Genomic DNA, 26,791 nt, shown 5'->3' on the forward strand with positions numbered 1-26,791 from the left:
TACAAGTACTATATATGATTTTTACATTTTTTCTGTATTTTACACATATTATTCAACAAAAATGAATATAAATGAATATTTTTAATTATTTAATTAATTAAAAATATTTTCCCTAATTTTTCAACGAACTATTTGATAAAATGTCTGAATAATACACGTACGTATTTTTCAAGTACTATACACATCCCGTTTTTTACTAACTATGATATTGGTTGTAGAGAATGATTTTTAGAATGTGTTACAATTGACGGAACACCAAAACCTCGAACTACTACTTTTTTATATGAATTTTATTCTTTTTTGACTTTGAAAAATCAGAAAAAATAATTTTGTAGTTCTGTCAGTTTGAGACATGTTTTTAAAATAAGTAATTGAGAGTGAAAAAATTTTGGTATGAAAATAAGAATATGCGATTTTGACCAAAAATCGTGTGCTATAGTTCACATTTTAGGCAAAACTAGAGTATTAGAGGTTTTTTTTTTAATTATTATTTATTACTTTTTTTTCTTTTACCATAAGCTTATCATTCTTAGAACATGATTTTTAGAACTAGGTATGAGTTCAACGTTTAAACATTTACATGAACAAGAGTTTTTTGTTTAAGACTGAAATTAGGCCGAGTTATTTCATTTAGTTGAATACATTACTCATTCTAGTTTAAGTTAAGCTAGAGATAGCTTTCTAAAACAAGCCCATTATTTAAAGGTTGACGTGGATCAACTATTCCCCATGTACTCACTTCATACAAATACAATGACACAATAAAACACTTTCATCATTTGAAGCTCAAACCATCGGAAAAAAAAACCCAGAAAGTTAAACTAAAAAGTTCTTCCTAACTTTTTGGCAGCGACGCCAGAATAAAAACCAAAAAGTTAGGGGACTAAAAAGAAAACCATTCAAAATAAAGGACTCTTCCCAGAAATTTCTCAAAATTGCGGGAAAACTGCCCCTATAAAACCACCCCCAAATCTCACTGTCCCTTAAATCCTAGGGCTCCGTCGTCAAAATGGGAAGAAGAAAGAAGACTCCCTCCATTTCCACCATACCAGAAGTGAAGAGCTGCCTGGATTCCAATTCCAATTCCATTTCAAATTCCAATTCCAATTCCAATTCCAATTCCAATTCCGGTGAAGCAAAATCGAAGAGCTCCATAGAGCAATTGGAATCTCAGATCCATGAGCTTCAGATCTCTACACTCTCCATCTCCACCAAGCAAACCGAGCTCCAGACCTCACAGTCTCATCTCCACAAGCTCATCGCCCTCGAAAACCTCCCTGTCTTCCACGGCCGCGCCGGCAACGAGAACGCCGTCGACTGGCTCACCGCCACCGAGCGCCACTTCGCCTACCTCGACATCCCCGCCGCCGACCGAGTCAAGATCGCCTCGACTCGCTTGCGCTGCGACGCGAGCCCCTGGATGTGCTGGTACGAGTCTCGGTACCCGGCGAGTGCGCCGTGGTCGATTTTCCGGCACGAGTTTCTGAGGTTTTTCTGGCCGGAGACGCTCATCGCCGCCGTGTGTAATTTGGAGCAGAAGAGGTCGGTGAAGGAGTATGAGGTGGAGTTTCTGAGGCTGGCTGCCGGAGGTGGGGATCCGTCGCCGGAGTGGAGCGATGAGGAGTTGACGAGGCATTTTGTTGGTGGATTGAAGGAGGAGATACGGCGGAAGGTGGAGTCGTTTCGGCCCAAAACCCTAGCTGACGCCATGGATTTTGCTCGCAATGTGGAGGCTGAAAGTGCATAACGGTATTACTCTCAGGCTCTTAGCTCGTAAAGACTAATAGATTTGGGTAGTTAGCTCAGCTCTGATTTGGCTAATTGCAGTCTATATATGAACTAGTATATTCTTATAGTAGTACTTGGTAGCTCTAGCTAAGTAGCTAGCAACCTTTTGGGTATAATTGAAGTTGGATTGTGGAGCCATATTGAGGGAGAGGCATAGACTCGTAATTCCATAGTGATGAAACAGCTAGGAATATGATATTTCATTGTCAAGGACAGCTATGAATATAGTATGAGGAAATGTTGCGACGATTTACAATATCAATATTAGTCAAATTGCACGTTTCTTTTCTTTCATTTATTTCCTTTATCTTCTTTTTGTTCATAATCTGATTCTATCATGACTCTGATTCATCAGCAATGTGTGGCATTCATCCTTTTTGTTCCATGAGGTAATTCAAGTATTTAAAAGGAAAGTTTCTACTATGTGTTGTGATGTGCAATATTAACTAACTTGTATATGGTATAAGCCATATCGACTGTAGCTGGAACTCCAGAGAGTTCAGTTTGATCTTAATGAACAAAGAAGGCTAATATGGTTAGGCATGTGGTTCACATGGGTAATAAAATTATGGTCAAGTTTAAGCATAGAGTCAAATGCAGTTCATAGCATATGGTGTAGTATATGATGGTTATTTTCTTTGAATTTCATATTCCACTTCATGAGGTGCATATGGTGTAGTATATGATGGTTATTTTCTTTGAATTTCATATTCCACTTCATGAGGCGGAATAACCACCTCCTCGAGTTAGTTGGGTGAGCTGTGGGTGGGGGAAGGTAACTTTAGACAACATTCTTCATTTTAGGCTGCTGGAGGATATGCAGACTCACTGAGAAGAACTTAGCTTACCTGAATAAGAACATTATGGATTTAAAGACCTGGGGAATCTAGGAGATGCCTCATACTCGCAGGCCAGCCTAAGTCAAACAGCTATAGTTGCATCATATGACATTGATTAGTTTCTTTAATTGTAGCAAAAGAAGTAACGAAGAAGGAAAGCCTTCTTGTATGTGTTGTAATGTGCAATATGTATGGTTTTTTTTTGGCAATGTTAACTAGCTAGGTTATACAGTACACTATGGCTTCACTATAGCTGGAACTCCAGAGAGTCAATATGATGTTAATGAACAAAGAGGACCAGAGACTAACTGAGGTGATGTTCTGAAGCCAAAAGTTAGGATGTTCAAACTACCCTGCCCTACTAAAAGTCCCTTTTCCGGCCATACTGTAAATACTAACCTTTTCCCATTCATGGTGAGTGCTTATCAGTGACTAATAGCCTTATAATACCATAAGAAAAGTGAAACATGAGTCGGGACAAATGCATCTGATGTTGCCAGAGAAATTGAGTGCTATGATTGATCAACATTGAGCCTTGAACACAGTTCAATTCCTCGAACAACAGCCAATGCACTTGGCTGAGTCTTAAGTCTTAGCCTTGTCCAAAATAGATCTCGTCCAAACTCTCTCTTTCTTTCTTTTGTTGTTTTTCTTCCTTGTGGAGAAAGAAAGAAAGAAAGAGTTTGGAGGACTTCTATATGGATCTCTTCCTTCAAGCATAAAGATACAAAAACTGATATATTGGTGGTAGATAAGTACATTACCGTAGGATTAAACTGAAAAAAGATCTCATTTTCTCTTCTTTTCCCATGTAGTTCTCAAGATGGAAACTACATGGCTTGAGAACTACATGGGGAAAGAAGAGAAACTTCAGAACTTACCTGCTCATTAAACTAGAGAGATGAGAGTGTGAATGAATGATGATTGAGATGGAATTAGGCTACTCTAAATGGTCTTATGTAGAAGGGTTCAAGATTACGAATAAATAGATGAATCACATGTTCTTAGTGTGAGTTGCTTGCTAGTACATGGTTTGTTGCTAGCTACACCCATGGTGTGTGACTGTGTTGTACTACTGCATCAGCAGCATGCACTTCCTGCTCTCTTTACCAGAGGCAACAACTAACATGCATATTAACCTAAAATTTGGGCACATGCCATATAATTTGGTTTCATCATACTGATTAGATTATAAGAGTCAAGTACGTAAAAGTTCAACAAATCAAGAGCAAATTGCAAATTGGTCCCCAAAATTAAGAAGGGAAGATTGCATTAAGGAAACCAGAAGATACAGTGAATTGCAATAAACTAGAGCTCTCAAGGGTCAGCTAAACTCCTTTTCTTTTTCCACAGTTAATACAACATGTATGCAAAAGGTGCATGTACCTACCGACAATTTTCGCTGTTAAAATGCTGACGTGAGACCTTCTCACATAGAAAATTCCCAAACTAGCTATTGCTAGACAATCTGCCGACGCGTCAGTGTTGTGAATGTAGATGAGTAGTTTGGAAATTTTCCCCAAAAATCGACGGAGTGGTGATGGATTGGATATATTTAATGAAATTAGAGAGTGCAAGGACTTTTCTGATTAAATTATAAGTGCAGAGACTGAACTGATAAACCCTTGAAAATACAGGGTAGTAAGCATAATTTCGTCTTATAAATATTGTACAGTAACGAAGATTTATCAAATTGACAACTTATCAATTCGATTAACTGCATATTTATTTGATCCTTGGTTAAACAAACACATTCAAAAGAGCTTGCTAATTCCACCTGAATTTCCTTGCGAAGAGTTGTTGATATCTATCGATATTTTCTGTCAATTTCCCAAATACCTAAAATATAAACAAAAACAAAAGGATAACAACACTACCGAAACTTGCAACGAACTAGTAAGCATGTTTTCGCACATTCTATCGCAGGATACAATTGAAGTGCAAAAGCATATGTCCTTTTGGTTTAGGTCTTTCCATTCCAAACCATAGACTTGAACACTCACTCAGTAGCATAGCCAAAATTTTTATCTATGAGGATCAAAACTTTAAAAAAAAAAAAAAAAAACACACTAAAATTACTGGATCTGGCTCCTCTAAAGTGAGGAGGTTGTAAATTTAAGTCAATTTCATAAAATCTTGACTTTCTATCTAATCTAAGGGTCCTAATAATTGACACATCACTATTCCACTAATTTTTTATTTTTCATCTAAACCTCAGTTAACTTGCTGGTAACTCTAGAAAAAAAAATTGGGATTTCTCATCAAGTTCTCTCTTCGTTCTTCCTTTCATATTTCCATTTACTTACATGGTTGCGTACTAACCATGGAATGACTTCTTTGCACTTGTGTTAATTAATAAATTCATCAAGAATCAATCCTATGTTATTCATTCTATTTTCATAATTACGAATCAAATTATCAGATTGTTTATGGTTTGGGTAATAGAGAAATCGGATTACCAGATTCTATTTTCATAATCCTATGCTCATCTTTCATGGACCTGAGAATTAGAAAATTGTTGATCAGCTTGATCATGCATCATCAATATTAATGAACTCATCTTCAACATCGCAATTAAGAATCTGCTATGTGAGTTCAAAAAAATTAATCATGGAATTGAGTTCAAGAGTTCTTAAAATTCATCAAGATCGATGCAATACTAAATTGGGATATATTAACTCCATCAGGAAAAAAAAGTCCCTTCTCTTCCAACACAAAAAACAACAAAAGCAAGTTCAGTGTGCATTTTGGTCTTCGATCATGGTTTAGGTATCTTTAGATGTCTGTATTAATGGAATTCCACTTCAAATCAACATTTTCAAAAGCCCTAATCCTTTGTACAACGTACATCATCAGATTTGTGATTATGAAAACAGAATAAATAGCATAGGATTATTTCTTTATGAATTTATTAATTAACAGAAGTGCGAGAACAGTTCCATGGTTAATGCACAACCATGGTAGCAAAAGAGAAATAGAAAAGGAAGCACAAAGAAGAACTTGACGCAGAGAGAAACGTTGACGAGAAATCCCAATTCTTTTTTTTTTCTAGAGTTAACAGCAAGTTAACTAGGGTTTAGATGAAAAATTAAAACTTGGTGGAATAGTGATGTGTCAATTGTCAGGACCTTTAGATTAGACAGAGGGTCAAGATTTTATGAAATTGATATAAATTCACGACCTCCTCACTTTAGAGGAGCCGGATCCAAAATTACTAATCTATAGATTTAAAACTATATTATATAACTTAGTATATATAAGTAAAATTTATATAAAAAAGTGAGTAAAATTGAATGAGTTGTCGCCCACCTTGCAAACGAGAAGAACTCAAGAAGTAAAGCAAAAGAAAAAGAAAAAGAAACAGCTGAGAAGAGAGGAATAAGGGAACAAAAAAATATATATATATAAGATCATGATTTTTTTTCATCTTCAAAAATATTTTCTTATTGATTAATAGAATGTACGAAATATTGTTGAAAACATTCAGTTCTACGTGGATTCTTAATTCATATTGAGGAGATTTTGTTTTTCAGACCGGTTACAATCAAATTATAGTTGGATTTAAAGAGTCTTGTTAGCAGCCATTTTTACAAAGAACAAACTCTTATCCCTTATATTTTGTTGGCTTGTTTTGATATCTTATGTTAAAAAAATTGTGGGTGAGTGAATTTCTCGAAGTATATATCAGATCATTCTAATTTCTAAATCAGAGGGTTCTTGCTATATAGTTCATCACTATTCCATTCTAGCTCGAACCCAAACTGCATGGCCTAAAATCTAATTTGTTGTAACGGTTTACAATATCAATTAAGGAAAGTCTTCTACTATGGTCTTTTTGCAATATTAACTAACTTGCATACAGTAAAAGCCTAACGGTTTACAATATCAATTAAGGAAAGTCTTCTACTATGGTCTTTTTGCAATATTAACTAACTTGCATACAGTAAAAGCCATATTGGCTAGCTATAGATTCAAATGTTCTTACACGAAAAAAGGAAAGCATGAAGTTAAAGGATATATAGGAGAAAGATATCATCAATTACCATGGATTCATTAATGTACAGACACAGTAAACAAAGGATGGAACTAAATTTCGGTGAACAAAAGAGAAAAATTAATTTTGTCTCCATCCAACCACTTCAATTCCTCCGACATTTCCCTGTCTTTGTTCCTTAGTTTTGTCTGTTCTTTGTTCCGCAAAGAAGTTCTCCGAACTTTCTCTTCCTTCCTTTGTTTTGCTGTCAGTGTTTGTGGATCTCTTCCTTCTGGCATGGAATTTTTTGCCGTGTTCTTTTGATTCTTTACGATCGTAGACTCATATAGTTGTTCTTCACCCACATTGTTGTTTCTATAAGGGTCGAACTCAAAAAAGTTCTGGAGTTTGTTTTCCTTGGCCATGTAGTTTTCAAACTCATTCCCTAGCAGACTCCTCAAATAATTGAATTGAATCAGCCGATACCATGACGGTAATACCAGTTCTTTTTCACAAAGAGGTATACGTTTTCCCGGGAAATGAAGAGTCTTGAAATACTTCACAACATGTGAGTTCATGTTTAGACTGCTCAATTTCTTCAAAATCATCTCCCTGAGTGTTTTTCTCAACTGCGAATATGGCAAGCTTGAATCATTTGCTCCATTCCAGAATTTGTCAAGGCTATCAATCTCGAAAATCAATGCTAGTGCTTCACATGCTGCCGCATGAACTATGTCATCATTGTTGTCCAACAGGTTCATGAAGAAGGAAATTGCCCCTGTCCAATAGTTCAATCCCCCTTTTTCCATGCTAGTAAGAAGAAACAGCCAAGAATATATTGCAGCAACTAGGATCTCCGAAGAATGCTTCTTTCGGTTATTTACATCATCACTACCGGATTCCGATTTGAAATTCATCATGAAGTCCCAAATAACCTTCATTCCAGCTTGAGTCTCCTCTGCATTAATTCCACCGAAAAAGGTAACAACTCCCAAACATTCCAACATCTTTGTTGTGTTGGTTCCAGCCTTCTTTAGACAAGCACTGGTGGAAGATACAGCAAGAAACTCCCTGTAAATTTCAGACATCTTGTCTTGACAATCGACGATGATTGAGAGCAAGCCGATAACTTTCAATGAATACTGAACCTCTTTGGTGGAACCCTTCTTTACACCGCACAAGCATCGGTAGAGAAGCTCTACAACATAATTCTTTTTCAAGTCTTCATGATCCAACTCTTGGTTTAGCAGTGCAATTACTCCGGCCAACGCCTTGGCTCGCACCGGTCCACGTTTGTCATACAACTTGTCAATTAACCAAGGAGAGGCTTTTGCAGGTTGAGCTGCTACTTGAGGTGTGTTTTCCACAATCACAGCAGTCGCAGCATCATCTTGATCATGTTGTCTAGTTTCTATTTCGCGTTTAATCTCGCGCTTTATTGACCCTGGTGTTTCTGTGTCCTGGAGCTTTTTTCTAAGTGTTTGAGTGTCGATCCTGTGAATATCTTGCATGGGAGCGGAGAGAACGTCTCTTTTTCTTGGTGGAGCAACCTTTTGTCTAGATGCCTTGAAGTTCGAAGAAGCAGAACTTGTTCTCCTGACGCAGTTTGAAGGGCCAGAAGAAGAACGGTTGTAGTTACCTCTCATCATCCTGCCCATTTTCGAATGACCCTTTGAGAATTCAAAAGGTTGAGGTGAGAGCAGATGCCAAATTTGGTGTTGAAATTGGGATGGAAGTGATGGTGGCGATAGGTGATGTATATAAAGGGTTTTGTTTTGCGTTCCTATTCCCACCTGGTTACAGAATCCTCCTCCAACACGGATTAGGAATTTCCTATCTCCTACTTGAATTTAAGTCCTATTGGTTACCTCTTCCTAATTCTTTGGTTTACCCCTTTCCTATTAGGAAATGGTAATGAACGGTCTTTTAGTCAATATTCCTTTTTCAATTGTTTAATTATAATATATCTAAAAAGAAAATTTATTTTAATATTTTTCTTTTAGGTAAAATACGTAAATAGGTAGATAGGTTAAAAGATGATTAACAAAAAAAATGTCTCGCAATTAATCCCAGCAAGGCAGCAAGGAAAGGATTTGCCATGAATCTTCAATTTATTCGATGGCCATCCCAGCAAGGCAGCAAGTAAAGGATTGGTTACTAACTACTTAAAATCTTGCAATTGTTGCACTTTGCAACAAATTAACAATGCAATTCATGTGTTAATTGACAAATACAAAAGAAAAAGTGAAAGAGAAGGGTCTGCTAAATTGGACGCTACCCTTTGTACGACACTTGGTCTTTGTGGGATGTCCTATCTTTCTCAACCTGTCTGCGACAAAAAGCCAGAGTCCCTACACCGGAAAATTTCAATCACACACAATGTTGAAACCAATGACAGACTAAAAGTTCAGTCTCTAACCATCGACATGGAATAGTATTGTGTAGGTCGGATGTGCTGTTGGGTCAAAAAAATCTTACGTTTCATTAGTGGGTCGGACGTGCATCTTGGAACCACCTATCTATCACTACACAGAGAGTGCTGCTGCTACTTGCAGCCATGGGACCTCTCTCGATCTCTTTCATCTACAGCAGTATCACTATTTGAATTTGTAGCCTTAAGGACAAGCGTGGGACTTGGATAAGCTAAAAGCACTAGGATTCAAATTATAGCTTTTCCCACAGACATGGCTTGGTGCTTCTCCCTCTGTGATATTTATTAAGTACTATTATTAGTTGTCACGATTGGAGCTTTTCCAAGTTTTATTTCCACAGACCAAACATTAATGGTTCTGGGCTGGCATTCATCACATTTCAAAAGTTACTCTTTGAACATGCCGTTCAAAGCCCCCTTTGCAATCTGAACCCAACAGTTTCAGAAATATTTGCAACAAATGTTCCCCTCAACTCTAGAGACGGATAATCAACACACTTCAAATGTTAAACAACTACTAACCTAAAAAATTTAAGCTGAAAACACGAACTTGGATTTATCTTTGTGTAAAGAAAGAAAAGGAGCTGCATTATCAACAGTAAACCCATTGGATACTAACAATACATAGTAAAGCAATAATATATATGATAAAGAAGGGGTTTGGGGTCTTTTTAAACATGCCGGTTTTGACAGAGTGTGACACAGTAAAGCAATAATATATATGATAAAGAAGGCACATTGTTGGTGTTTTATGGTAAAGAATATAGAAATCAATGATTGCAACCACGCTCCAAAGTCCAATCATTCAAATAATGGAGAAGGAGAAGAAGATGAAATGGTTGAGGGCTTCTCTGGCGTATAGGACTACACGTGCAATAAGCAATATGAGTTGCTTGCCTTAAAAAAAACTTTAAAACGAGTTCATATACATACATACATATATATATATATATATGTACGTATCTTTTGGGGATCATTATTTGGATAAAAGACTCGTATATACTTGAAGGTTTTCAAAAGAGTTTCTATTTTGGCATTGCATTATTGTTTATTAGGAAACACTTTGGTGAGAGATTACACTCAACAATCAACTATATAATAAAACCAAACCCTTTTATTTGTATTAATGCATAGTGCATGATTGAGTTTTGATTATAATATCCATATGTTTCATTCTTAAGTAAATGACATAACCACATGATTCACACCCCAATTGAAATTGTATTTTTTCAACAGTTTCTTGTAAGATAGATTTATCTTGAATATCTGATTGGTGTGAATAAGTCGGTGTTTTGGCTGGAATTGCCTATCAAAATGACTTGCTCGATTAGAAGAATTGAGAAATTACGACCGACATCTTTAATGATAATTGATTGATCGCTAATTTAATATTTAGAATCAAGCTAGCATTTAATGATGACGAAAGAAGATAACGATGATTGGGTGCAAGGTGCATCTAGCTAGCCACTACACTCGCCCAACTGGCTAGTTTACGAAGAAGAAGAGAATTAGTCGATTATATCGTGAGTCTTTCAAAAAACTCAAAACTATACTGAAACCGAAGTATATATCAAGTTTAAGTCGTAACGAAACTGTTTTCGTGTTTTTCAATGTAATATGCAAACCCCAGTGAAAGATGACCAAATATTTGAGAAATTGAGTACTTAAATGAAATCACAGATCAAGTTGTAATGACATTAACTTGTGATCGATGTTACAAGCTTTGTTGCTAGAGAGAGGTTACGAAATTTAATAACAAGAAACAACAAACGTATAAGCCAGACCCTAATATTATTTCATTTCAAGTCTTGCACAGTATCTCTGTCTTCCTAAAAAGCCAACTCCTTTCCCGGCTAAGTTTTTTCTTATACTCTTTCTCCACAAGCAAAACCCTACCCAACTCAAAACCTTTATACAAATGCAACCACACCACCACTGATAGACCCACCACAACCACCATGCCTCGCCGTCACCAATCATCCTCTCCGCTCCTCTCTCTGCCGGTTCTCATCATCCTCCTCCCCACCATCATCTTACTCTTCCTCATCTACACCATCCCTCCACTTCTATCCCTCACCTCCCAACTCCTCCAGCCCACCGTCTCCGTCAAGAGAAGCTGGGACTCCCTCAACGTCTTCCTCGTCATCTTCGCTATTCTCTGCGGCGTTTTCGCTAGAAAAAACGACGACGGCTTGCCTGATCCCGACGACGATCACGTCCATATTCACAATGCTTCCGACCCTTTACTTGGTTCGGCCATTAACAGAACCACCTCATCTCCACAACCAGAACCAGCACTTCTTATTCCGCAGCAGCAATGGTTTGGATACTCGGAGAGAACGTCCAAGATGTATGACACTCCGGTTAGGACCCCGGAAAACGTCGGCGGGGGCCGGTTGAGGAGGAGAAGCTCGTACCCGGATCTGAGGCAAGCTGAGTCTCTGTGGCAAACTGTAGATGATGATCAAAGTAAGTGTCAGTTTCGTTTCTTTGATGACTTCGAAATAAGCAATTATAGAACTCACCGACACCACAGAGAGAGCAGCTCCGATGATGTTAAGGAGATTCCGGTGGATACTTTCGTACTTCAATCTTCTTCACCTGCTCCAAAGCCTCCGGCACCATCGCCCCCACCACCTCCTCCTCCTCCGCCGCGTCATGAGAAACAAAGGACGTATGAGACTGTTGGCCGACGTAAAGTGGAAGATGTGAAAGTCGAGGAAGTTCGATCTACGCCACCACCGACACCTCCGCCTCCACCGCCTCCGCGGCCAGTAGCTCCGCCGTCGCCAATGCGGGTTAGATCGGACCAGAAGCACGGGAGGCTTGAACGGAGGAAGAGTAACGTGAAGAAGGAGATAGCGATGGTATGGAATTCAGTTCTGTCCAATCAGAGAAAGAGAAAGAGGAGGCAGAAGACTACAAGAAACAACATTTACGATACTGCCACTCCGGAACCTCCGCCGGAACAACAGCAACCGCCGCCGCCTCCGCCTCCGCCACCGCCTTCTTCTGTTTTTCATAATTTATTCAAGAAGGGAAGCAAAACTAAAAAGGTACATTCGGTCTCAACCACAGCACCACCACCACCTCCGCCGCCGCCGCCGCCGACAGTTTCAGCACGAAAACATCGAACCCGGAGCTCTAATCCGCCACCGGCACCGACAACCCCGCCGCGTCCACCACCCGCAGCACACTCCCGGCGCCGGCCACCATTGCCGACAAAACCAAGCACCTCCTACGAGGACAATGTGAACAGCGGCTGCCAGAGCCCGCTGATTCCGATTCCGCCGCCGCCGCCGTTCAAAATGCCGGAGCTGAAGTTTTTCGTGAAGGGAGACTTTGTTAAGATACGGAGCTCCCAGAGCTCACGGTGTGGGTCCCCTGAACCGGAGGAGGAAGATGATGCAATGCCAGGTGGCAAGGGAGAGTCACAGTCATCGACAGTGAAGATAGCCGACGGTGGAGATGGAGCTGGTCGCGGGTCGCCGTCGGTGTTCTGCCCCAGCCCTGATGTTAACGCGAAAGCTGACAACTTCATTGCGAGGCTTAGAGATGAGTGGAGGCTCGAGAAGATGAACTCACTCAGGGAAAAGACGATGAAATGATCGAAATTACCGCAGTACTGATTAATTTTTACCCTTTTTTACTGGGTTGCATACACAGATTTACAGTCAAGTTAACACATTACAGTATGGTACAGAGAGTATGGTGGTAATTAAAGAAAACATTAAACATGGGAAGGCAAGCAAACTAGGGCTCTGATTGTGTTTTTTTGTTCATCTTTTGGAGCACCACCGTTTGGATTCTTGGTCTGATGATATGGATATGAGTAATGAGTGTGTATAATCATATTACTTTGGGGCAATGGGTTTCCGGGTGTGATCTTATTTTTTTTCCTCACGTCTCGGAGGTCATTGTCGAAATATGGAGTTTGGATTTCAGATTTCGCATGTATTGTTGATGCTGGTATTGTACAAGGTATGTTCTTGAGTTATGAAATTGACCTATTTGATTAGAGAAGCATGTATGAGCAGAGTAGGTCTCTGAAATCTCATGGTGCTTTAATTTTACCTGTTCTTGTTTGCATTTGCTCTATGAGACCAAATGAGCTGTGAGGATGGGATCATTTGCTTTATGTCAAATTTAAAGAAAATGGGGCAAGCTAGGTGGGGAACTGGGGTGGTTTAAAGTAAAAGAGAAGTCACTGATGAAACAGAATCCAGTACAGGAAATGATTGCAACTCAGACCAACAAAAGAAATGATTGCAACAACTAAAATTCAAGAATGGTATGAGCCCTATTAGGCAATTTAAGGAGTGTAGAGTACTCAACAAGTTAAGGAGATATCTTTCGGGACGAGCCTTAACCATCTCCGGTACTGATCAAGCTAATTGATACTAGCATTGAATCAACTAAAGTTTTTGAAATGTGGTTTTACCCCCAAAGTGCATTTAGGAACAAAAAGAGAAGCACATCAAATCCAGCTACCATAAGCATCCTTTTTGGCAATTTAAGTAAGCCTAGCAGGCCCCATTGCTGCACCAATCAAGCACTTGAATACAAAGCGAATGGACAGAGTAGTTTTTGCTCAAGGGGGTCCAAAGTTGTTGTGCATGGCCGGTGGCATAAATTCGGTACATAGGCTGGAGTACAAATGGGACAGTTTCAATGCCAGCCTAAATCCCTAGTTTTTAACCCTTTGGATAGGGTAGAGGAAATAAATTTTGGGCAAATTTATGACAAATCAAGGGACATGCGGTGGATTCTCTGTTGTGATGGCACCAATTTCTTCAGGTTCGGTGATAAGTGTAATGTCAAATTAACTGTTATTAAAATACTAATATCACATGATCCTCTATTTTTTTTCTTTTTTAAATCTCTTGTCAATCAGATTCAGATTGACCTAAATCTTTCGAGTTCATAGGGGTAAAGTCTTATTACATCCAGGAAGAACAACTCTTGCCAATATTAAGGACAATGGATTAGACAGTCCCACCGGGGGGGGGTAAAGTTCACAGTAGGTTCTATATAACATTGCAAACGAAAAGTGAGATCAGATCTCAACGAGCTCAATCCAAAACCTTTATCAACTAAGCCCGAAATGGGAAGCCCAAGTTGATGCAAGAGAAAACATATAAAACAAAGTCCAATAAATATATAACCTGTATTGTTGTTATACATGAGGTTCCATCTACTTTTAGAATAAAGAAAAAAAGAATATTACACCACTTAATTACAAATTGTTCCCACAACCACAAAATAACGACCCCTAACAAAATGCTTTCACTCAAAAACCAGTAGACGACCTTCCCTTAAACCCGAAAAACAAGAAGCTACTGGGCACCAACATCACATAAATTGTGATATGACTAACTAACAAATGCCCTCCTGTTGATAAAACTTGAGGGAAAAGAATGAACTCGCCCGGCCATCCATCAAACCAAGATAGAAGCCATGAGCTGATAAAACAAGCACTATTCACATGGATGAGTACAAACGATGAGACTGTATGCACAGGTTTCAGCACATCAATTGATGTACTTCTGCATCTCGGATATAACGATGAGGACTGATTTGAACATCAGAGACTATGACCATCAACATCACTCTGAGCGGGGAAGTAAGAACCCAAATCCTGAGTGTTCACGGATCAACGGTGGAGGTTCAATGTCGGTTATATCTACTTGTTGCATTGTCTTAGAGATATCGTCCACCGAGAATGGTATGCTGGATTTAAAATTCATAAAACATAAGCAACAGAAGGGGAAAAAAAATTGAGCTATCAATCCCACTGTGATTCAGAAACATGGATTATTACCTTGAGTCGTCGTCTAGTAGGAAAGAGCTGCTTACAGCATTGTTGGAATCCTCGGTCATCATGACTCTCATGCTTGATATAACCTGTATAATCCAGAAGAGTTTATTTAAAATGTTTTTAAGAAGAGAAACAGGGTCTGGAAAACCAAAATCCAAGGACAAAGGTAACAAACTAAACACTATATAATGGATAGCATAGATTATTAAATCTAGCGCCTTTTGAACTTACATCTGAAGACACACTATGTGTGCCATATTTGTCATCCCAGTACATCGTACTGATCCTGTACAACTGCTGTATGCTAAGCACAGGACAGAGTTCTTTGGTTATTTCGTTCAAGGTCTTCTTCGGCTTTTGATGTATGACCTGAATGGTGAAGAAACGTAACAAGTCAGCTAATTCTGCAATACTAATAATAACCAGTTATTGCAATTAAAAGATTATGGCCATGAATTTTACCAGGAATCCAACGGCCTGCCTGATATGCTTCAACTCATCCCAAGCTGAGCCTGCATACTGTAGACAAAATATTTCAGGTAAGAGTCTAAGACACAAGAATGCTGAATATAATTGAAGCTTAGAGCCCAAGATATAAGAATGCAGCACAAAAAGTCATTCATAGGAATGCTGCATGGCTCTTACTTCCTCACTTGCCCCATAGCACCACTGTTCCAACTCAGCTAATCCGGCTTTTACAAACTCCCCATTACTGAATGAACAACACTCCCGCCGCAAAAGAAGACTGCAAAACATAATTGAATAGAAGCCATGTAAGATATAGAGAAAGTGACCACTGTTACAGAAAACTGATTAAAAGCACGACAGAAGGATGATATATATATATATATATATATATATATATATATATCTTAGAGAGAGACAGAGAGCGACAGAGAGAGGACTGATTGGATCTACCTATTGAATAACTGAACATTGATGAAGGAGAATATCTGAGTGAACACCTTGCGGACCAAGAAGGGAGGCACCTGCATAAAAGCCAAATAATATAAGAGAGTACTTTACTAATCACTAATTTCAACATCTACGGGAACTATAAAACTCACATAATTTGCTTTCATTATCTTCAAGTAATTGTCTAAGCTTTTCACAATGCTTTGCCAGTGAGCAATTAAAGCTTGCTGAGCAACGGCATTAGCTTGGGCCCGTCCTTTCACTAAACTAGCCCGTGATGTCCGCGGTGCCTGCATTGTATGAAAAAAGAAACAAAGGTAAATTTCTTGCTGTCCAAGTTCATAATGAGGATCTATCCACAACTCTGACACACTGGTTATCCAAAGTCTTTATGTGTGTGCCACACATGATGTGCGTGTAAGAATTACAAACTATTTCAGGGCAAGGACAGAGTTGTCAATTTCTTTATTGTTAGCAAGACTTCTTTCGGTTTATTGTAAACACAGTTTCTTAAATTTACAATTTTATAGATATGGATGCTATAGATTACCACAAAGGGATATTTAGAATTTCTTGTTAGAAACTTATAAGATATGATGGCTTCTTTCTCTTTTTATTTACATTAAAGCCAACTGTAGCAGTTCCACAAAATATTAAGCTAACCCACCTGGATACATAATCCGAGTAATGGTGAGATCTCTTTCTTTAAGTTGTCTCTCATCATTCCATATATCTTCTCAAGGAAAGCAGTCAGCTGCTGCTTAAACAATAACGCAGGGTACTTGGCCTCAACTTGCCGTAAGTCATCCAGCCTACCAAGTCCTCCTCGACCATTAAGAAATGAGAGTCCCGCACTTTGTGGAGAGGCCCGTAAACCCTAAGATTGAGGGTAACAATGAATAGTGGGGTGAAAAGTAGGATAAGAAATGATATGATCCAACAGAATATTAAAGGTGCACAAATGTTTAACTGCCTCGAACCTGAGACATCCTTCCAAAAAGAGAGGCTGATGATGTTCTCCGCCGTTGTGGTGTCAAGCTAGCTGCTCCACTTGCTTTAAGTGTGTGTTGGAGTAGCAACAATAAAGTTGAGGTATTAGATAACCAATAGGCTAATGTGTCATTATTGTCCTGAACCTGTAATGAGGAAATTTTACAAGCACAATTATTTGTAAAGAGTATTCAACATGTGTTCTAACTGATGAGATTAAGAAACTGTGGCCAAGTATCAGGCTTGGATCTCTTAAAACCACTAAAGCTACTTACCTCTATAGCTGAAGCTATTGTTTGAATTACACGGTCAAAAATGCCAGTCCTTTCCACTTCAAATGACCTCCAGTGAAGAAGACATTTGTATATGACACAAGCAGCAATTGGTCTGCCCCCGAAAAAACCCAAATCTTGTGATATGCACTTGATCAGCAACTCCTGGTTCTCCTGAAAATAGAAAGTAGATATGTGCTAACATATTAGAAAGGGGAAGTGAAAACTAAGATAAGAGAGCACGAAATAGCCCCTTACCTGCTGCTTTTCATTGAGAGATTTTTGCGGTTTTTCCTCTGACTCAGCCTCACGTGCATTTGATACGGAAAGAGTCATATCCTGAAGCATATATCAAACAATAAGCAATACAAGTAAAAAGAAAATCAACCATCCCCTAAAAGTTTGTTTTCATTTATAGAAGCAAAGGCATTCACTTACGGATGTGACCTTGGACTCTCCATTTAGAATATTCCCATTCTCTGGTGTTCTCTGCAAAGTTCAAGAAACACCCATCCATGAGCTTACATGACAATGCAAATGAAAGAACAATGAGTGAGGATCCTGAATACAATAGATACCTGAATAATCACCGTCTTTGGTCTTGAAGACACAGCTTTCGGTGACATGGTCAGTGCTTGTTGACGAAGTACTTGATTCTCCGCCTCTGTGCTGGAAAGTTTCTCCTCTAGCCTGAATTATGGAAAACAATCAACTGAGTGAACATGACTTGCACAGCAAAAAAGAGACTGAGAGTGAGAGAGAAAGTAAATCTCGAGTCAGTCAGGCATGAGCTAACTGCCTCTGGCTTCCATAGAAAGTGTTGACGAACCTCTGTACAGATTCCTGAAGTTGATCAACTTTTCTGCCAGCATCGTCAAGTTGTCTGGCCAACTCTGCACTTTTAGCTTCAGCATCATTATAAGCCTTCCTGGCCTCTTCGGCTGCCTGTCCTTCTGACAGTAGCATGGTCTGTACATTTGGAACGCCCCATCAAGTCAGCATACCCATGAGCTCAGTTTTAAGGTAAATCATCAATTATGTGCTCCACAGGTCATACAAACATTGATAGCAATTTTAAGGCTACGACCAACCCCAACTAAGACTGTTGATCAGTGCTAAGGCTGGGAACATTCCCAGCTCAGTACGAAATAGTTGAGCCTGAGCTCACCCACCTGACATTTGGGTCATAACTCCTAACCCAAAACCCGCACAACCAATTGGGTAAATCTAGTTGTCTCTTATGTCAGCATTAGAGACATGACCTCTACTAAATAGAGAAATCACTGAGATCTATCATTATTTATCTGGCTTAGTTGAAAAATGCATTAGTATTCTTGTTAAAACTTTACAAGTGCTACTATGACAAACTGGTAGAACTCAGAGAAGAAGATATTTCATTGACAGAGAACGAGCAAATCCAAGTTATAGTGCACACCTTCAAATTCTCCACCTCAGCTGATAATGAATCAATCTTTTCAGTGTCTTGAATTAATACAGGAGTCTCCTGAACGACAGGAGGAGCATCTTCAATTGCCTTCTGAGCTGCTTCTCGTTCTCTAATTGCTCTTGCATTTGCTTCTTCCAGTTGTATTCGCATTGCATGCAAAGCTTCTTGCAACTTAGCAGCTTCTTGGGCTTTTTCCTCTTCCAAATCAGTCTGCATTTCAACTCAACATAAATTAATTTACAGTGCAACTAAGATTGTTTTCACTTTCCCTCCTAGGACACACTGTATTAAGTTTAAAAATAGAATTACCCTTAATCGCTTCTCAAGTTGCACACGATATGTAAGTTCTTCCACACGCTTTTCTAATTTGTCTTTAGCTTCCTTCAGGGCCCCTGTTTCTCTTGCAGCCTAAATCAATTTAAATAGTTAGTGGAATTACAAAACTATTATATCTTCCTACAAAAACAAAATTACATCAAGGAGTCTGATTCCAAACCATTTTGAGATTTCGGAGCTCTCTCCGGGCAACCCTACACCTCCACCCACACTGCGTAACTATTGCAGCCTTCTGGAGACTCCTATAATATGAATATGCTATGTGGCAACGCAAATGAGCCTGCAAGCAACCAACAAAATGAACGCTTGACATTATTTCTCTTGAACAACTTACATGAAAAGAAGCATTATTGATCTTGCTGTCACCATGCAAACTAAATTAGCAACATTCATCTAAAAGTTCCCAAACTTTCTTTTCTAAATTTTAAGACAACTCAATCAGGAGTTGAATGAAAATAGGACCTGGACAAGAATTGCAGCCTTAGTTTGCTTTCTGAATCTGAACTCATTTCGAGCAGTCATTGCTCTCAACCCTGTCTGTAATGTGATTGCAGACGACCGAACTGTCAAGTAGGATTTCCTCGCAATGTATCTCCGCAAACCTTTCTGTATCTTGACAGCTGCTGCTTCTTGCCGCAGCTGCTCAAATATTTCACGTGAAGAAATACCTACATACCAAGAATACAGTTATAATCTGGAGGACATAAGAATCAATTAATAGAATAGCATACATTCCAGCGCAAGGGATATCTCATCTACTTTCCGGAATTCAGTGTGATTGAGAAAGTTTCATTTGGTATGAAATAATAGCTTTATGATACTTTTAAATTATTATACCCCATTTTACTCATTATCATATCCCAATGATCATTCCCATTAATAAATATTAGAGTTTCATGATTTAAAGTTCAACATCCTCACAATGTCGACTAATAATTGGCTTTGTTCCACAGCAAAATAAATGCCATTCAATTAAAAGCAAAAGGTATCAAGGAAGCACTATTTAAGTGGAATTTAAGAAGATACCTCGCACATAGGATTGCAATTGAATAGCAGCTTTACGTATTGCAATGAACTCCTTGCGTGCCATATGGGTACGAATTTGCCTCTGTATGGTTCTCGCTGCATTTCCAAGTACCTCTGCTCTTCTAGCATCCAACTCGGCCATCTGACCAGCTCTTAGGAAGACCTTTGTCTTGCCTATCTGCCAAGGCATGTTTGAAAAAATAAAATTAGAAAACAACAACATTGAAAAAATGTTTGGCAAATTGTGACAGTCCAAGTAAAATACACTTGGAAACTTCAAACGACACAACTTAAGCAGCATCTATAGAATAGGGTTTAGCAGTATGCAAAAGGAAACACAAAGAAATGACAGATAGCTATTAGCGATAGCAATAGGTATGGACAGTCAGGTTTAGATAAAATTCATGAGAGAGCCACAGTTGGGGTTGGTGCACTGATGGCCTCACCTTAAGAGCTAACAAACAACAGATAAGCTCATGTATAAAAAAACATAAGGTATATAAGGGCCACACTATTCCAACAGCCATAGATAAGTAACATCATCAAGATGATATATACATGGCAATTTGAATCACCTGATAACCAGTCAATCCCATCTTATCAAGGATCATTTGACATGCAACTTTGTCGTCAGAGCTGTTTAAGAAAAAGTTTAAAACAGTTAGTAATTCTTCTGATATATATATATATATATATATATGCATACTATCCCACAAGAAGAATCAGTGCCCATATTTTATAAAGCATAAGAAATAGTGAAGTCAAAAATAAATACTTACTTTCCTTCCAAAACATCAGGAGCAAGAACCCCAAAGCGGTTAAGAAACTCATAAAATGTACGTCTGGTAGGATATCCAGCACAGCTGATCCTAATCGCCTCAAGAACACCCTGTAACATATATTAATGACTTATATAAAGCTACCCACATAACAGGATTCCAAATGATAATTTTTCGAAGATAATACAGCATGAATGAAGCACAAGATAAATGTATGGGCAGCTCATACTCACACCACAACGTAATTGTTGTATTATGTTGAAGTTCTCAAAAATAGCAGGCTTGAGGACATTGTTTGGCTTCACACATCTGATATAGTGAGGTTCCGTTGAGTTCAAGGTCTCCATCAAAGATTGAAGTTGTAACTGCATTTTTGAGAAAAAAGAAACTCAGCTGTTGTTCCATAACTTTATTTTTCTTGATATTGAAAAATGGAACCAACCATATGGAGACTAAAACTCAGCAAAATAAGTTAGTTACATATGTTTAATCCAATTTAAAGAGCTCATAAAAAAATCTGAGTGACACCTTGAAGCGTGATCCAATGGATGAAAATTTTGAAGACTTGGATGATTCCTCTGGAAGTGGAGGAAATAGCCCTGCCACAAAAGGGCATTTGGAGGCTGTCAATAGATCCTGGTGTTCTGCCACCACATAATCTTTGTTTTTATCAATGAACTGATCAGCTAGATAAGTCACCTGAAATAAAATGGCGATCTGTTAGTACAAAATTATAGATTACAAGAATGTTACAGAGTAACAGGGCATGTGTAATGGTCCAAACATCTATACCTCTCCTGCGTAGTGAGAGATGGTAAAACTAGTTCGAGAAAGCTTAGGTTTGATAAACCGCTTGTTGTTTTTGAATGTCTGGTATAACTTCTGAGCGAACGTCTCATGTGTGGATTTAGGAAACATACTGTGCCAAGCAATGAACCAACATGAGTCCAACCAAAAGGAAGAATATAAATATGCAAGCATGAGTAGAAGAGTTCGCGAACAACGCATTGTAAAATAGAGGATAGCAGTATACATCCAAAGCTAAAGCGAGTAATATCTTGCAAAGACATCAAACATATTAGGGGGTAGAAAATGCAGGAGTAAAATATTAGCCACATACCAGGCTTCATCCAAGAGGGAAATTACTCCTCCAGGTTTCTGAAAAATTAAAACTACTCCAGTTAATATAAATAGGAAATAACTAGAAATTGTGTTTTCTGTCATTTAAAGAAAATAAACATTATGAGTTTGTAATCATGTAGAACATCTTAGCCATGTTGGATAGTTAGAAAAAGGTTACAGCAACCAACAATATATCACCTTTTCAATCAAATCCAGCACATCTTGGTTATCAACAAACTCAATGTAGCTCCAATTGATTTCTTCTTTCGTGTATTCTTCCTGTTCCATCTTAAAGACATGCTGCAGGATGCAATTGCAAAAGAGTTTGATTACAACTGACCAAGTATTTGTATTAAAGAGTAAGAGAGACCTGTGCCAAAAGTTACCAACCTGATTGAAATGTTGTTGCAGCTTCTCATTTGTAAAGTTGATACAAAACTGCTCAAAACTATTCAAAAGAAACCATGTCAACTACAAGCCCACATCTTACAATGCAAAAGAGAATATCTAAAGCTGACATTTTACCTATTGAACTTAAAGCTCTCAAACCCATAAATATCAAGAACTCCAATTAATGATTTTGAGTTTGGATCTTGACCAATTGAGAAGTTAATCTTCTCCACAAGCCTGTATAGATTAAGGAAAACTATATTAGAACTGGTTGGAATAAATGTGGATAGGCTTCAAGTCTATACTATATTCTATAATATTACAATAGTAATGTGGATAGGCTGCATATGCATGGACACAAGTACATACAGACAGTGGTAAAGAAGTCACATTACCAGTCAAACAAACGTGAATAAATAGTTTTAGCCAAGGCATCTCTGCTAGCCAATGCAGACACCGGGTCAAGAGTCCTCGTGATGACCTCTTCTGGTGTCACCATTACACGTTTAATCAGAGCATCTTCCAAGCTCTTGGGATCACACCTACAATAAAGCACAAATGAAGTTTGGCATTAACAGTCATATTATTGGAAATGCATCCAACACAGTAAAGGTCAAATAGAGCATACTTAAGCAGCTCAGCTGTCGTACTAAGATGGAATCTAGACTTCTCATCCTTAATGACAGAAGAATCAATATCCTCTCCTTTTGCAAATTCAACATTTCCAAGATGCAGAATTGCAGCTACCACCATAAAAATCGCATCCTGAAAAGAATAATTATAAATTAATAAATTTAAAAAAAAAAACTCTTATTATCGAACTGAATGTAACACCACATACAAACTATATTGTAGAACTTCTGGAAACACCAACCTGCTCTTCGTCACTGATCCCAACTACATCCATAGCCCTTCGCGTTGCAGCATATTCTTCACCATCATCTATTCCATCAAGCACATAGCAACTAGATTGATTCAAGTAATGGTAATCTTTAGGGTTTCCCAACTTAAATTTCTCTCTATCCTGAAAAGTTAAAAGAATCAAAGTATATTATAGCTTACCATCGTGGGTACAGGCAGCATAACATATGATTCAGGTGGTGCAGAACAGATTATACATACCTCAGGTGGTGCAGAACAAAGAAGGTAAAAGCAGTGATAATTTCTTTCAGGATCTGAAATTTGGCAAACACGAGACCTTTCAAGCAAATAAGTTCGTATAGCTGCCCCAGAGATCCTCCCACTCTTGTCGAACTGGATCTCCACAAATTTACCAAAACGACTGCATTGTATAAACAGAACAGAGATTGAGAAATGAAAAATGTACACCAACTTCCTGTTCGTGATATTTTCTACAGATTACAATAAATCATAATGGCGGGTACTGAAGACCCAGAGTTCCCACAACTAGAGAAAAGCAGCCTCAACTCTTTTCTTTATTAGGATTAGCAAACATTTCCAGACTGTTGAGCGTGTATCCTATTACTTTCTTTCATTTCATATTGAATGTATTCCATAATTCATTTAAAAATTTGCACAACAATCCCAGAGTTAACAAATACTCACCTAGAGTTGTTATTTCTGACAGTTTTGGCATTGCCAAAAGCTTCAAGAACCGGATTGGACTGTAAACAATCAACCAGAAAAAACCATTCAGGTAACGGTAAACATCTTAAACTGAATTGGACTGTAAACTATTCTAAATTTTAAAGAAATATATTGAGAAAGAATATTAAATTTTAACTATAGGCCGAGGAAAGAATATAGTTTCATCATACTTCTAGAACTTGCTGTTCAACTGTCCGTCCTTCTACACCAGATCGCCCTCCAAGGTATGCAAGATATCGCATAAGCATCTTTGTTGTCTCTGTCTTACCAGCACCACTCTCCCCACTGACCAGAATTGAATTGCTCTTTCCCTCGTTGATCATTGCTCTGTTATACAATACTGAAGTAGTAAGAAGATGACCAGGAGAAAGCGTGGTGGGTGAATCGAGAAAATATATATCACATTTAACAAGACATATTTAAGTACCTGTATGCAACGTCCGCAATTGCAAAAACATGAGGACTTAACTCCCCAAATCCAGCTCCTTTATATTGTTCCATCATATGTGTGTCATACATATGTGGTAATCTTTGAAATGGGTTTACTGCAATCAATATATTGCCAGTATATGTCTGGAAAGATATACAATGAATAAGCAAATAAAAACTTCTACTATAGAAAATTTCTTCAACGCAGGAAAAAGGAGAAATGTGTGTATCTTACATAAATTTCATTAAGTTCATATCTGGCAGCCAAATTATGCAGAACTCCTGGCTCATGCAAATATGAGAGCTTTGTCATGTCATCTACACCACCAGGAGGAGCTTCAGTATCTTCAGGAAAAACTTTTGAGATATTTGTAACAACCTGCAATCAGATTTACAGTTAGTAAAAGTTACAAGACCTCAGAGTTCAAAGTGATCATATGTACAATGAAATTCAGGATTACTTAAACAGTTAAACATCAAGTTTCCACTTTAAATTACTAAATGAATGTTGATATAAGTTCAAAGCAGATAATATCTTAATCACATGAAAAGCTCTACATTGGAGCAACTGAAGTTTCTAATCAACAAAATTTTATTCTCCCATCACTAAATACAAAGTTGAAACAGATATTGCATTACGTATGACTCACTGTTTTCCCATTTTTGGTTTGGACGTGAACTTCTTCACCATTAATTCGGGACACTTCTCCACCAACCCATGCCTCCTTTGGATCTTCAACCCAGACGTGAGAGCCTACAATAATGTTAACTGGCGGAGCCTGAAAACACAACCACATCAAAATTGGAAACAGTTAAATCAAACTACAAGAAAATATAATTGTCACAATGCACAAATTACTGAAACACAAGATTCAAATATTCACACATTAGCATACAAATATAAAAAGCAAGCAATATCAATTAACAGGATCACCAAATTATTTGGATTATCTAAAATGAATGAAGCATTTAGCAACAACCAGTCTCTATCATACTAAAGCAAAGTTCATAGAACAGCATAGATGCAATATTTAAAATTTAAAAAAAAAAGAAGTTAAAACAAGAGGATGAAAACTGAAAAGGAATTAATATCAAGAGCCAACCCGATATAAGTTAGTACATAATCAGCCTATTGTTTAGAAAAGAGCTATCCAAAGCATTTCATTGCAAATTTTAGCAAGCGTCTTGAGAAGTAGAATTGATTAAATGTACTATATGCCTATAAAAATTGTCAAAAGACAGAAACATATCGGTGGGGTTCTATGCACACTCATGGCAAAGGCTACATTCTAACAAACAACATCATGCATAGAAATTGCCATGGCAATGAGCAACCAAAATTAAAAATCCTTCTTAATTAACAAAGCCTATCAAAAATACAATCTCCACAGTCTTCATCAATTTCAGACTTTATGTTGCTACCCTAGGTATAATTTGTGATAAGAACATTATTCAGTATGTGACATCTACTCCAACAAATCACATAACTAACCCCGTAAATGCAATCGAATTAGTGAGTCGTCCATTAAAACTTTATTGTTTTCACCACGTACAATGCTTCAGGCTTCAGCACTAGCATCTAAATCAATACTTAAATCCGTTCATTCGTTCTTCTTCTCACCGTAATACCTACCTATTCATATTCACTGAATTCAGCGCTACCAAATATACCGCATACAAACCAAATTTGAAAAACAAGAAACTAAAATCCTCATGTATTACCATTGCAACATAATTATAGCTAGAGACTTAAAATTAACCAAAAAATCATACATATCAAACATCCTAATCTCTTCAAATTTTCGCAATCAAAAACTAAATCCGAGCAAAACTAATACAATCAAATAAATCAAAGAAAGCATCTAAAACAAAAACCTCTCTTCCAAATTTACCATATCGATTTTGCTCGGCGATCGCCTCCGCTAGCTCATCCGATACGCGACCGAGTCAGATCGGAGAGCAAACCGACCGGTGAGCTCCGGAGGAGCTTCCACCGGAGAAACCGAAATTTGAATTTCGAGCTGGAGGAAGAAGACGATAAAAGCAACCGAACAAGTTTTTAATTTCTTTTGGAATTTTTCTCTGCTACGAAATTGAGGTATGGAAGCTTATATACGGAAAAAGCTAAGCAACAGGCTTCTCTGGCTGATTTTTTTTTTTAGCTGCTTGAGTTGGTGTGAGAGTCTCTCTCTCTAGAAAATAGTTTTCAGCTTCTTTTTTACTGCTCTGGTCAGCTCTGGGGTCCTTTTGAAAAAGAGAGAGAGAGAGAGAGAGGAGGGCTCTTTCGTGACCTCCACAAACAGTGGCTTTCGGCTCTAAATCCGACAATGTTGAGAGTGAGGTATTTAAGCCCCAGCGAAAATGAAAAAAATACCAAGCATTTCGGCCAGGTAGTTCCCCTTATTTACCGAAACGCCCTTGCATTTTCGACTGCCTTTTTCATCTCCTTTTGACTCCACTTTCCATTTAAGCATCCTGGACGACAGATTGAAAATGTATGTTATTTGAGCTCCTTGTAAGTTTTTGTTTGAAGATTTTAGACCTCGGATGTAAATTTTTTGTCGTATGTCAGGAGATTTAGAGAAGAATGGAAGGGGATTTCTTAGGTCAGGCAATGTGTGGGCGATT

At 38.1% G+C, this 26,791-nt stretch overlaps 4 protein-coding genes across 5 annotated transcripts; 2 read left to right on the top strand and 2 right to left on the bottom strand.

Moving 5' to 3' along the window:
• Positions 1–1,001: 1,001 nt before the first annotated feature.
• Positions 1,002–2,095, top strand: LOC112188651. The gene is made up of 2 exons (XM_024327811.2): positions 1,002–1,070; positions 1,101–2,095. Exons 1-2 carry the CDS (start codon positions 1,010–1,012, stop codon positions 1,745–1,747), a joined length of 708 nt encoding a protein of 235 aa, XP_024183579.1. The 5' UTR covers positions 1,002–1,009; the 3' UTR covers positions 1,748–2,095.
• A 4,618-nt stretch (positions 2,096–6,713) lies between these two features.
• Positions 6,714–8,258, bottom strand: LOC112183565. Its single transcript, XM_024321941.1, has one exon. It carries the CDS (start codon positions 8,256–8,258, stop codon positions 6,714–6,716), a length of 1,545 nt encoding a protein of 514 aa, XP_024177709.1.
• Positions 8,259–10,921: 2,663 nt separating this feature from the next.
• Positions 10,922–12,726, top strand: LOC112190826 (pollen-specific leucine-rich repeat extensin-like protein 1). Of its 2 annotated transcripts, XM_024330316.2 has the most exons (2): positions 10,922–12,479; positions 12,510–12,726. In XM_024330316.2, the coding sequence occupies exons 1-2, from the start codon at positions 10,990–10,992 to the stop codon at positions 12,637–12,639; spliced, it is 1,620 nt and encodes a 539-aa protein (XP_024186084.1). In that variant the 5' UTR covers positions 10,922–10,989; the 3' UTR covers positions 12,640–12,726. The 2 variants fall into 2 exon arrangements, with proteins under 2 accessions (XP_024186084.1, XP_024186083.1); XM_024330315.2 differs by having other exon boundaries at positions 10,922–12,726.
• Positions 12,727–14,167: 1,441 nt separating this feature from the next.
• On the bottom strand, positions 14,168–26,361 carry LOC112186107 (myosin-17). The gene is made up of 38 exons (XM_024324466.2): positions 26,056–26,361; positions 24,814–24,942; positions 24,399–24,542; positions 24,162–24,307; positions 23,905–24,061; positions 23,693–23,751; positions 23,249–23,408; positions 23,001–23,150; positions 22,755–22,891; positions 22,522–22,668; positions 22,262–22,363; positions 22,127–22,184; positions 21,935–22,036; positions 21,735–21,772; positions 21,407–21,533; positions 21,143–21,313; positions 20,848–20,979; positions 20,615–20,724; positions 20,411–20,471; positions 19,836–20,013; positions 19,272–19,477; positions 18,970–19,089; positions 18,783–18,881; positions 18,462–18,683; positions 17,856–17,995; positions 17,605–17,716; positions 17,465–17,515; positions 17,285–17,365; positions 17,030–17,200; positions 16,745–16,900; positions 16,432–16,641; positions 15,917–16,054; positions 15,768–15,838; positions 15,495–15,594; positions 15,312–15,368; positions 15,081–15,218; positions 14,853–14,935; positions 14,168–14,761 (listed from the first exon to the last, which is right to left on the bottom strand). The coding sequence occupies exons 1-38, from the start codon at positions 26,056–26,058 to the stop codon at positions 14,638–14,640; spliced, it is 4,590 nt and encodes a 1,529-aa protein (XP_024180234.1). The 5' UTR covers positions 26,059–26,361; the 3' UTR covers positions 14,168–14,637.
• Positions 26,362–26,791: the final 430 nt, after the last annotated feature.

This window comes from Rosa chinensis, chromosome 2 (genome assembly GCF_002994745.2).
Source record: "Rosa chinensis cultivar Old Blush chromosome 2, RchiOBHm-V2, whole genome shotgun sequence".
NCBI lineage: Eukaryota > Viridiplantae > Streptophyta > Magnoliopsida > Rosales > Rosaceae > Rosa > Rosa chinensis.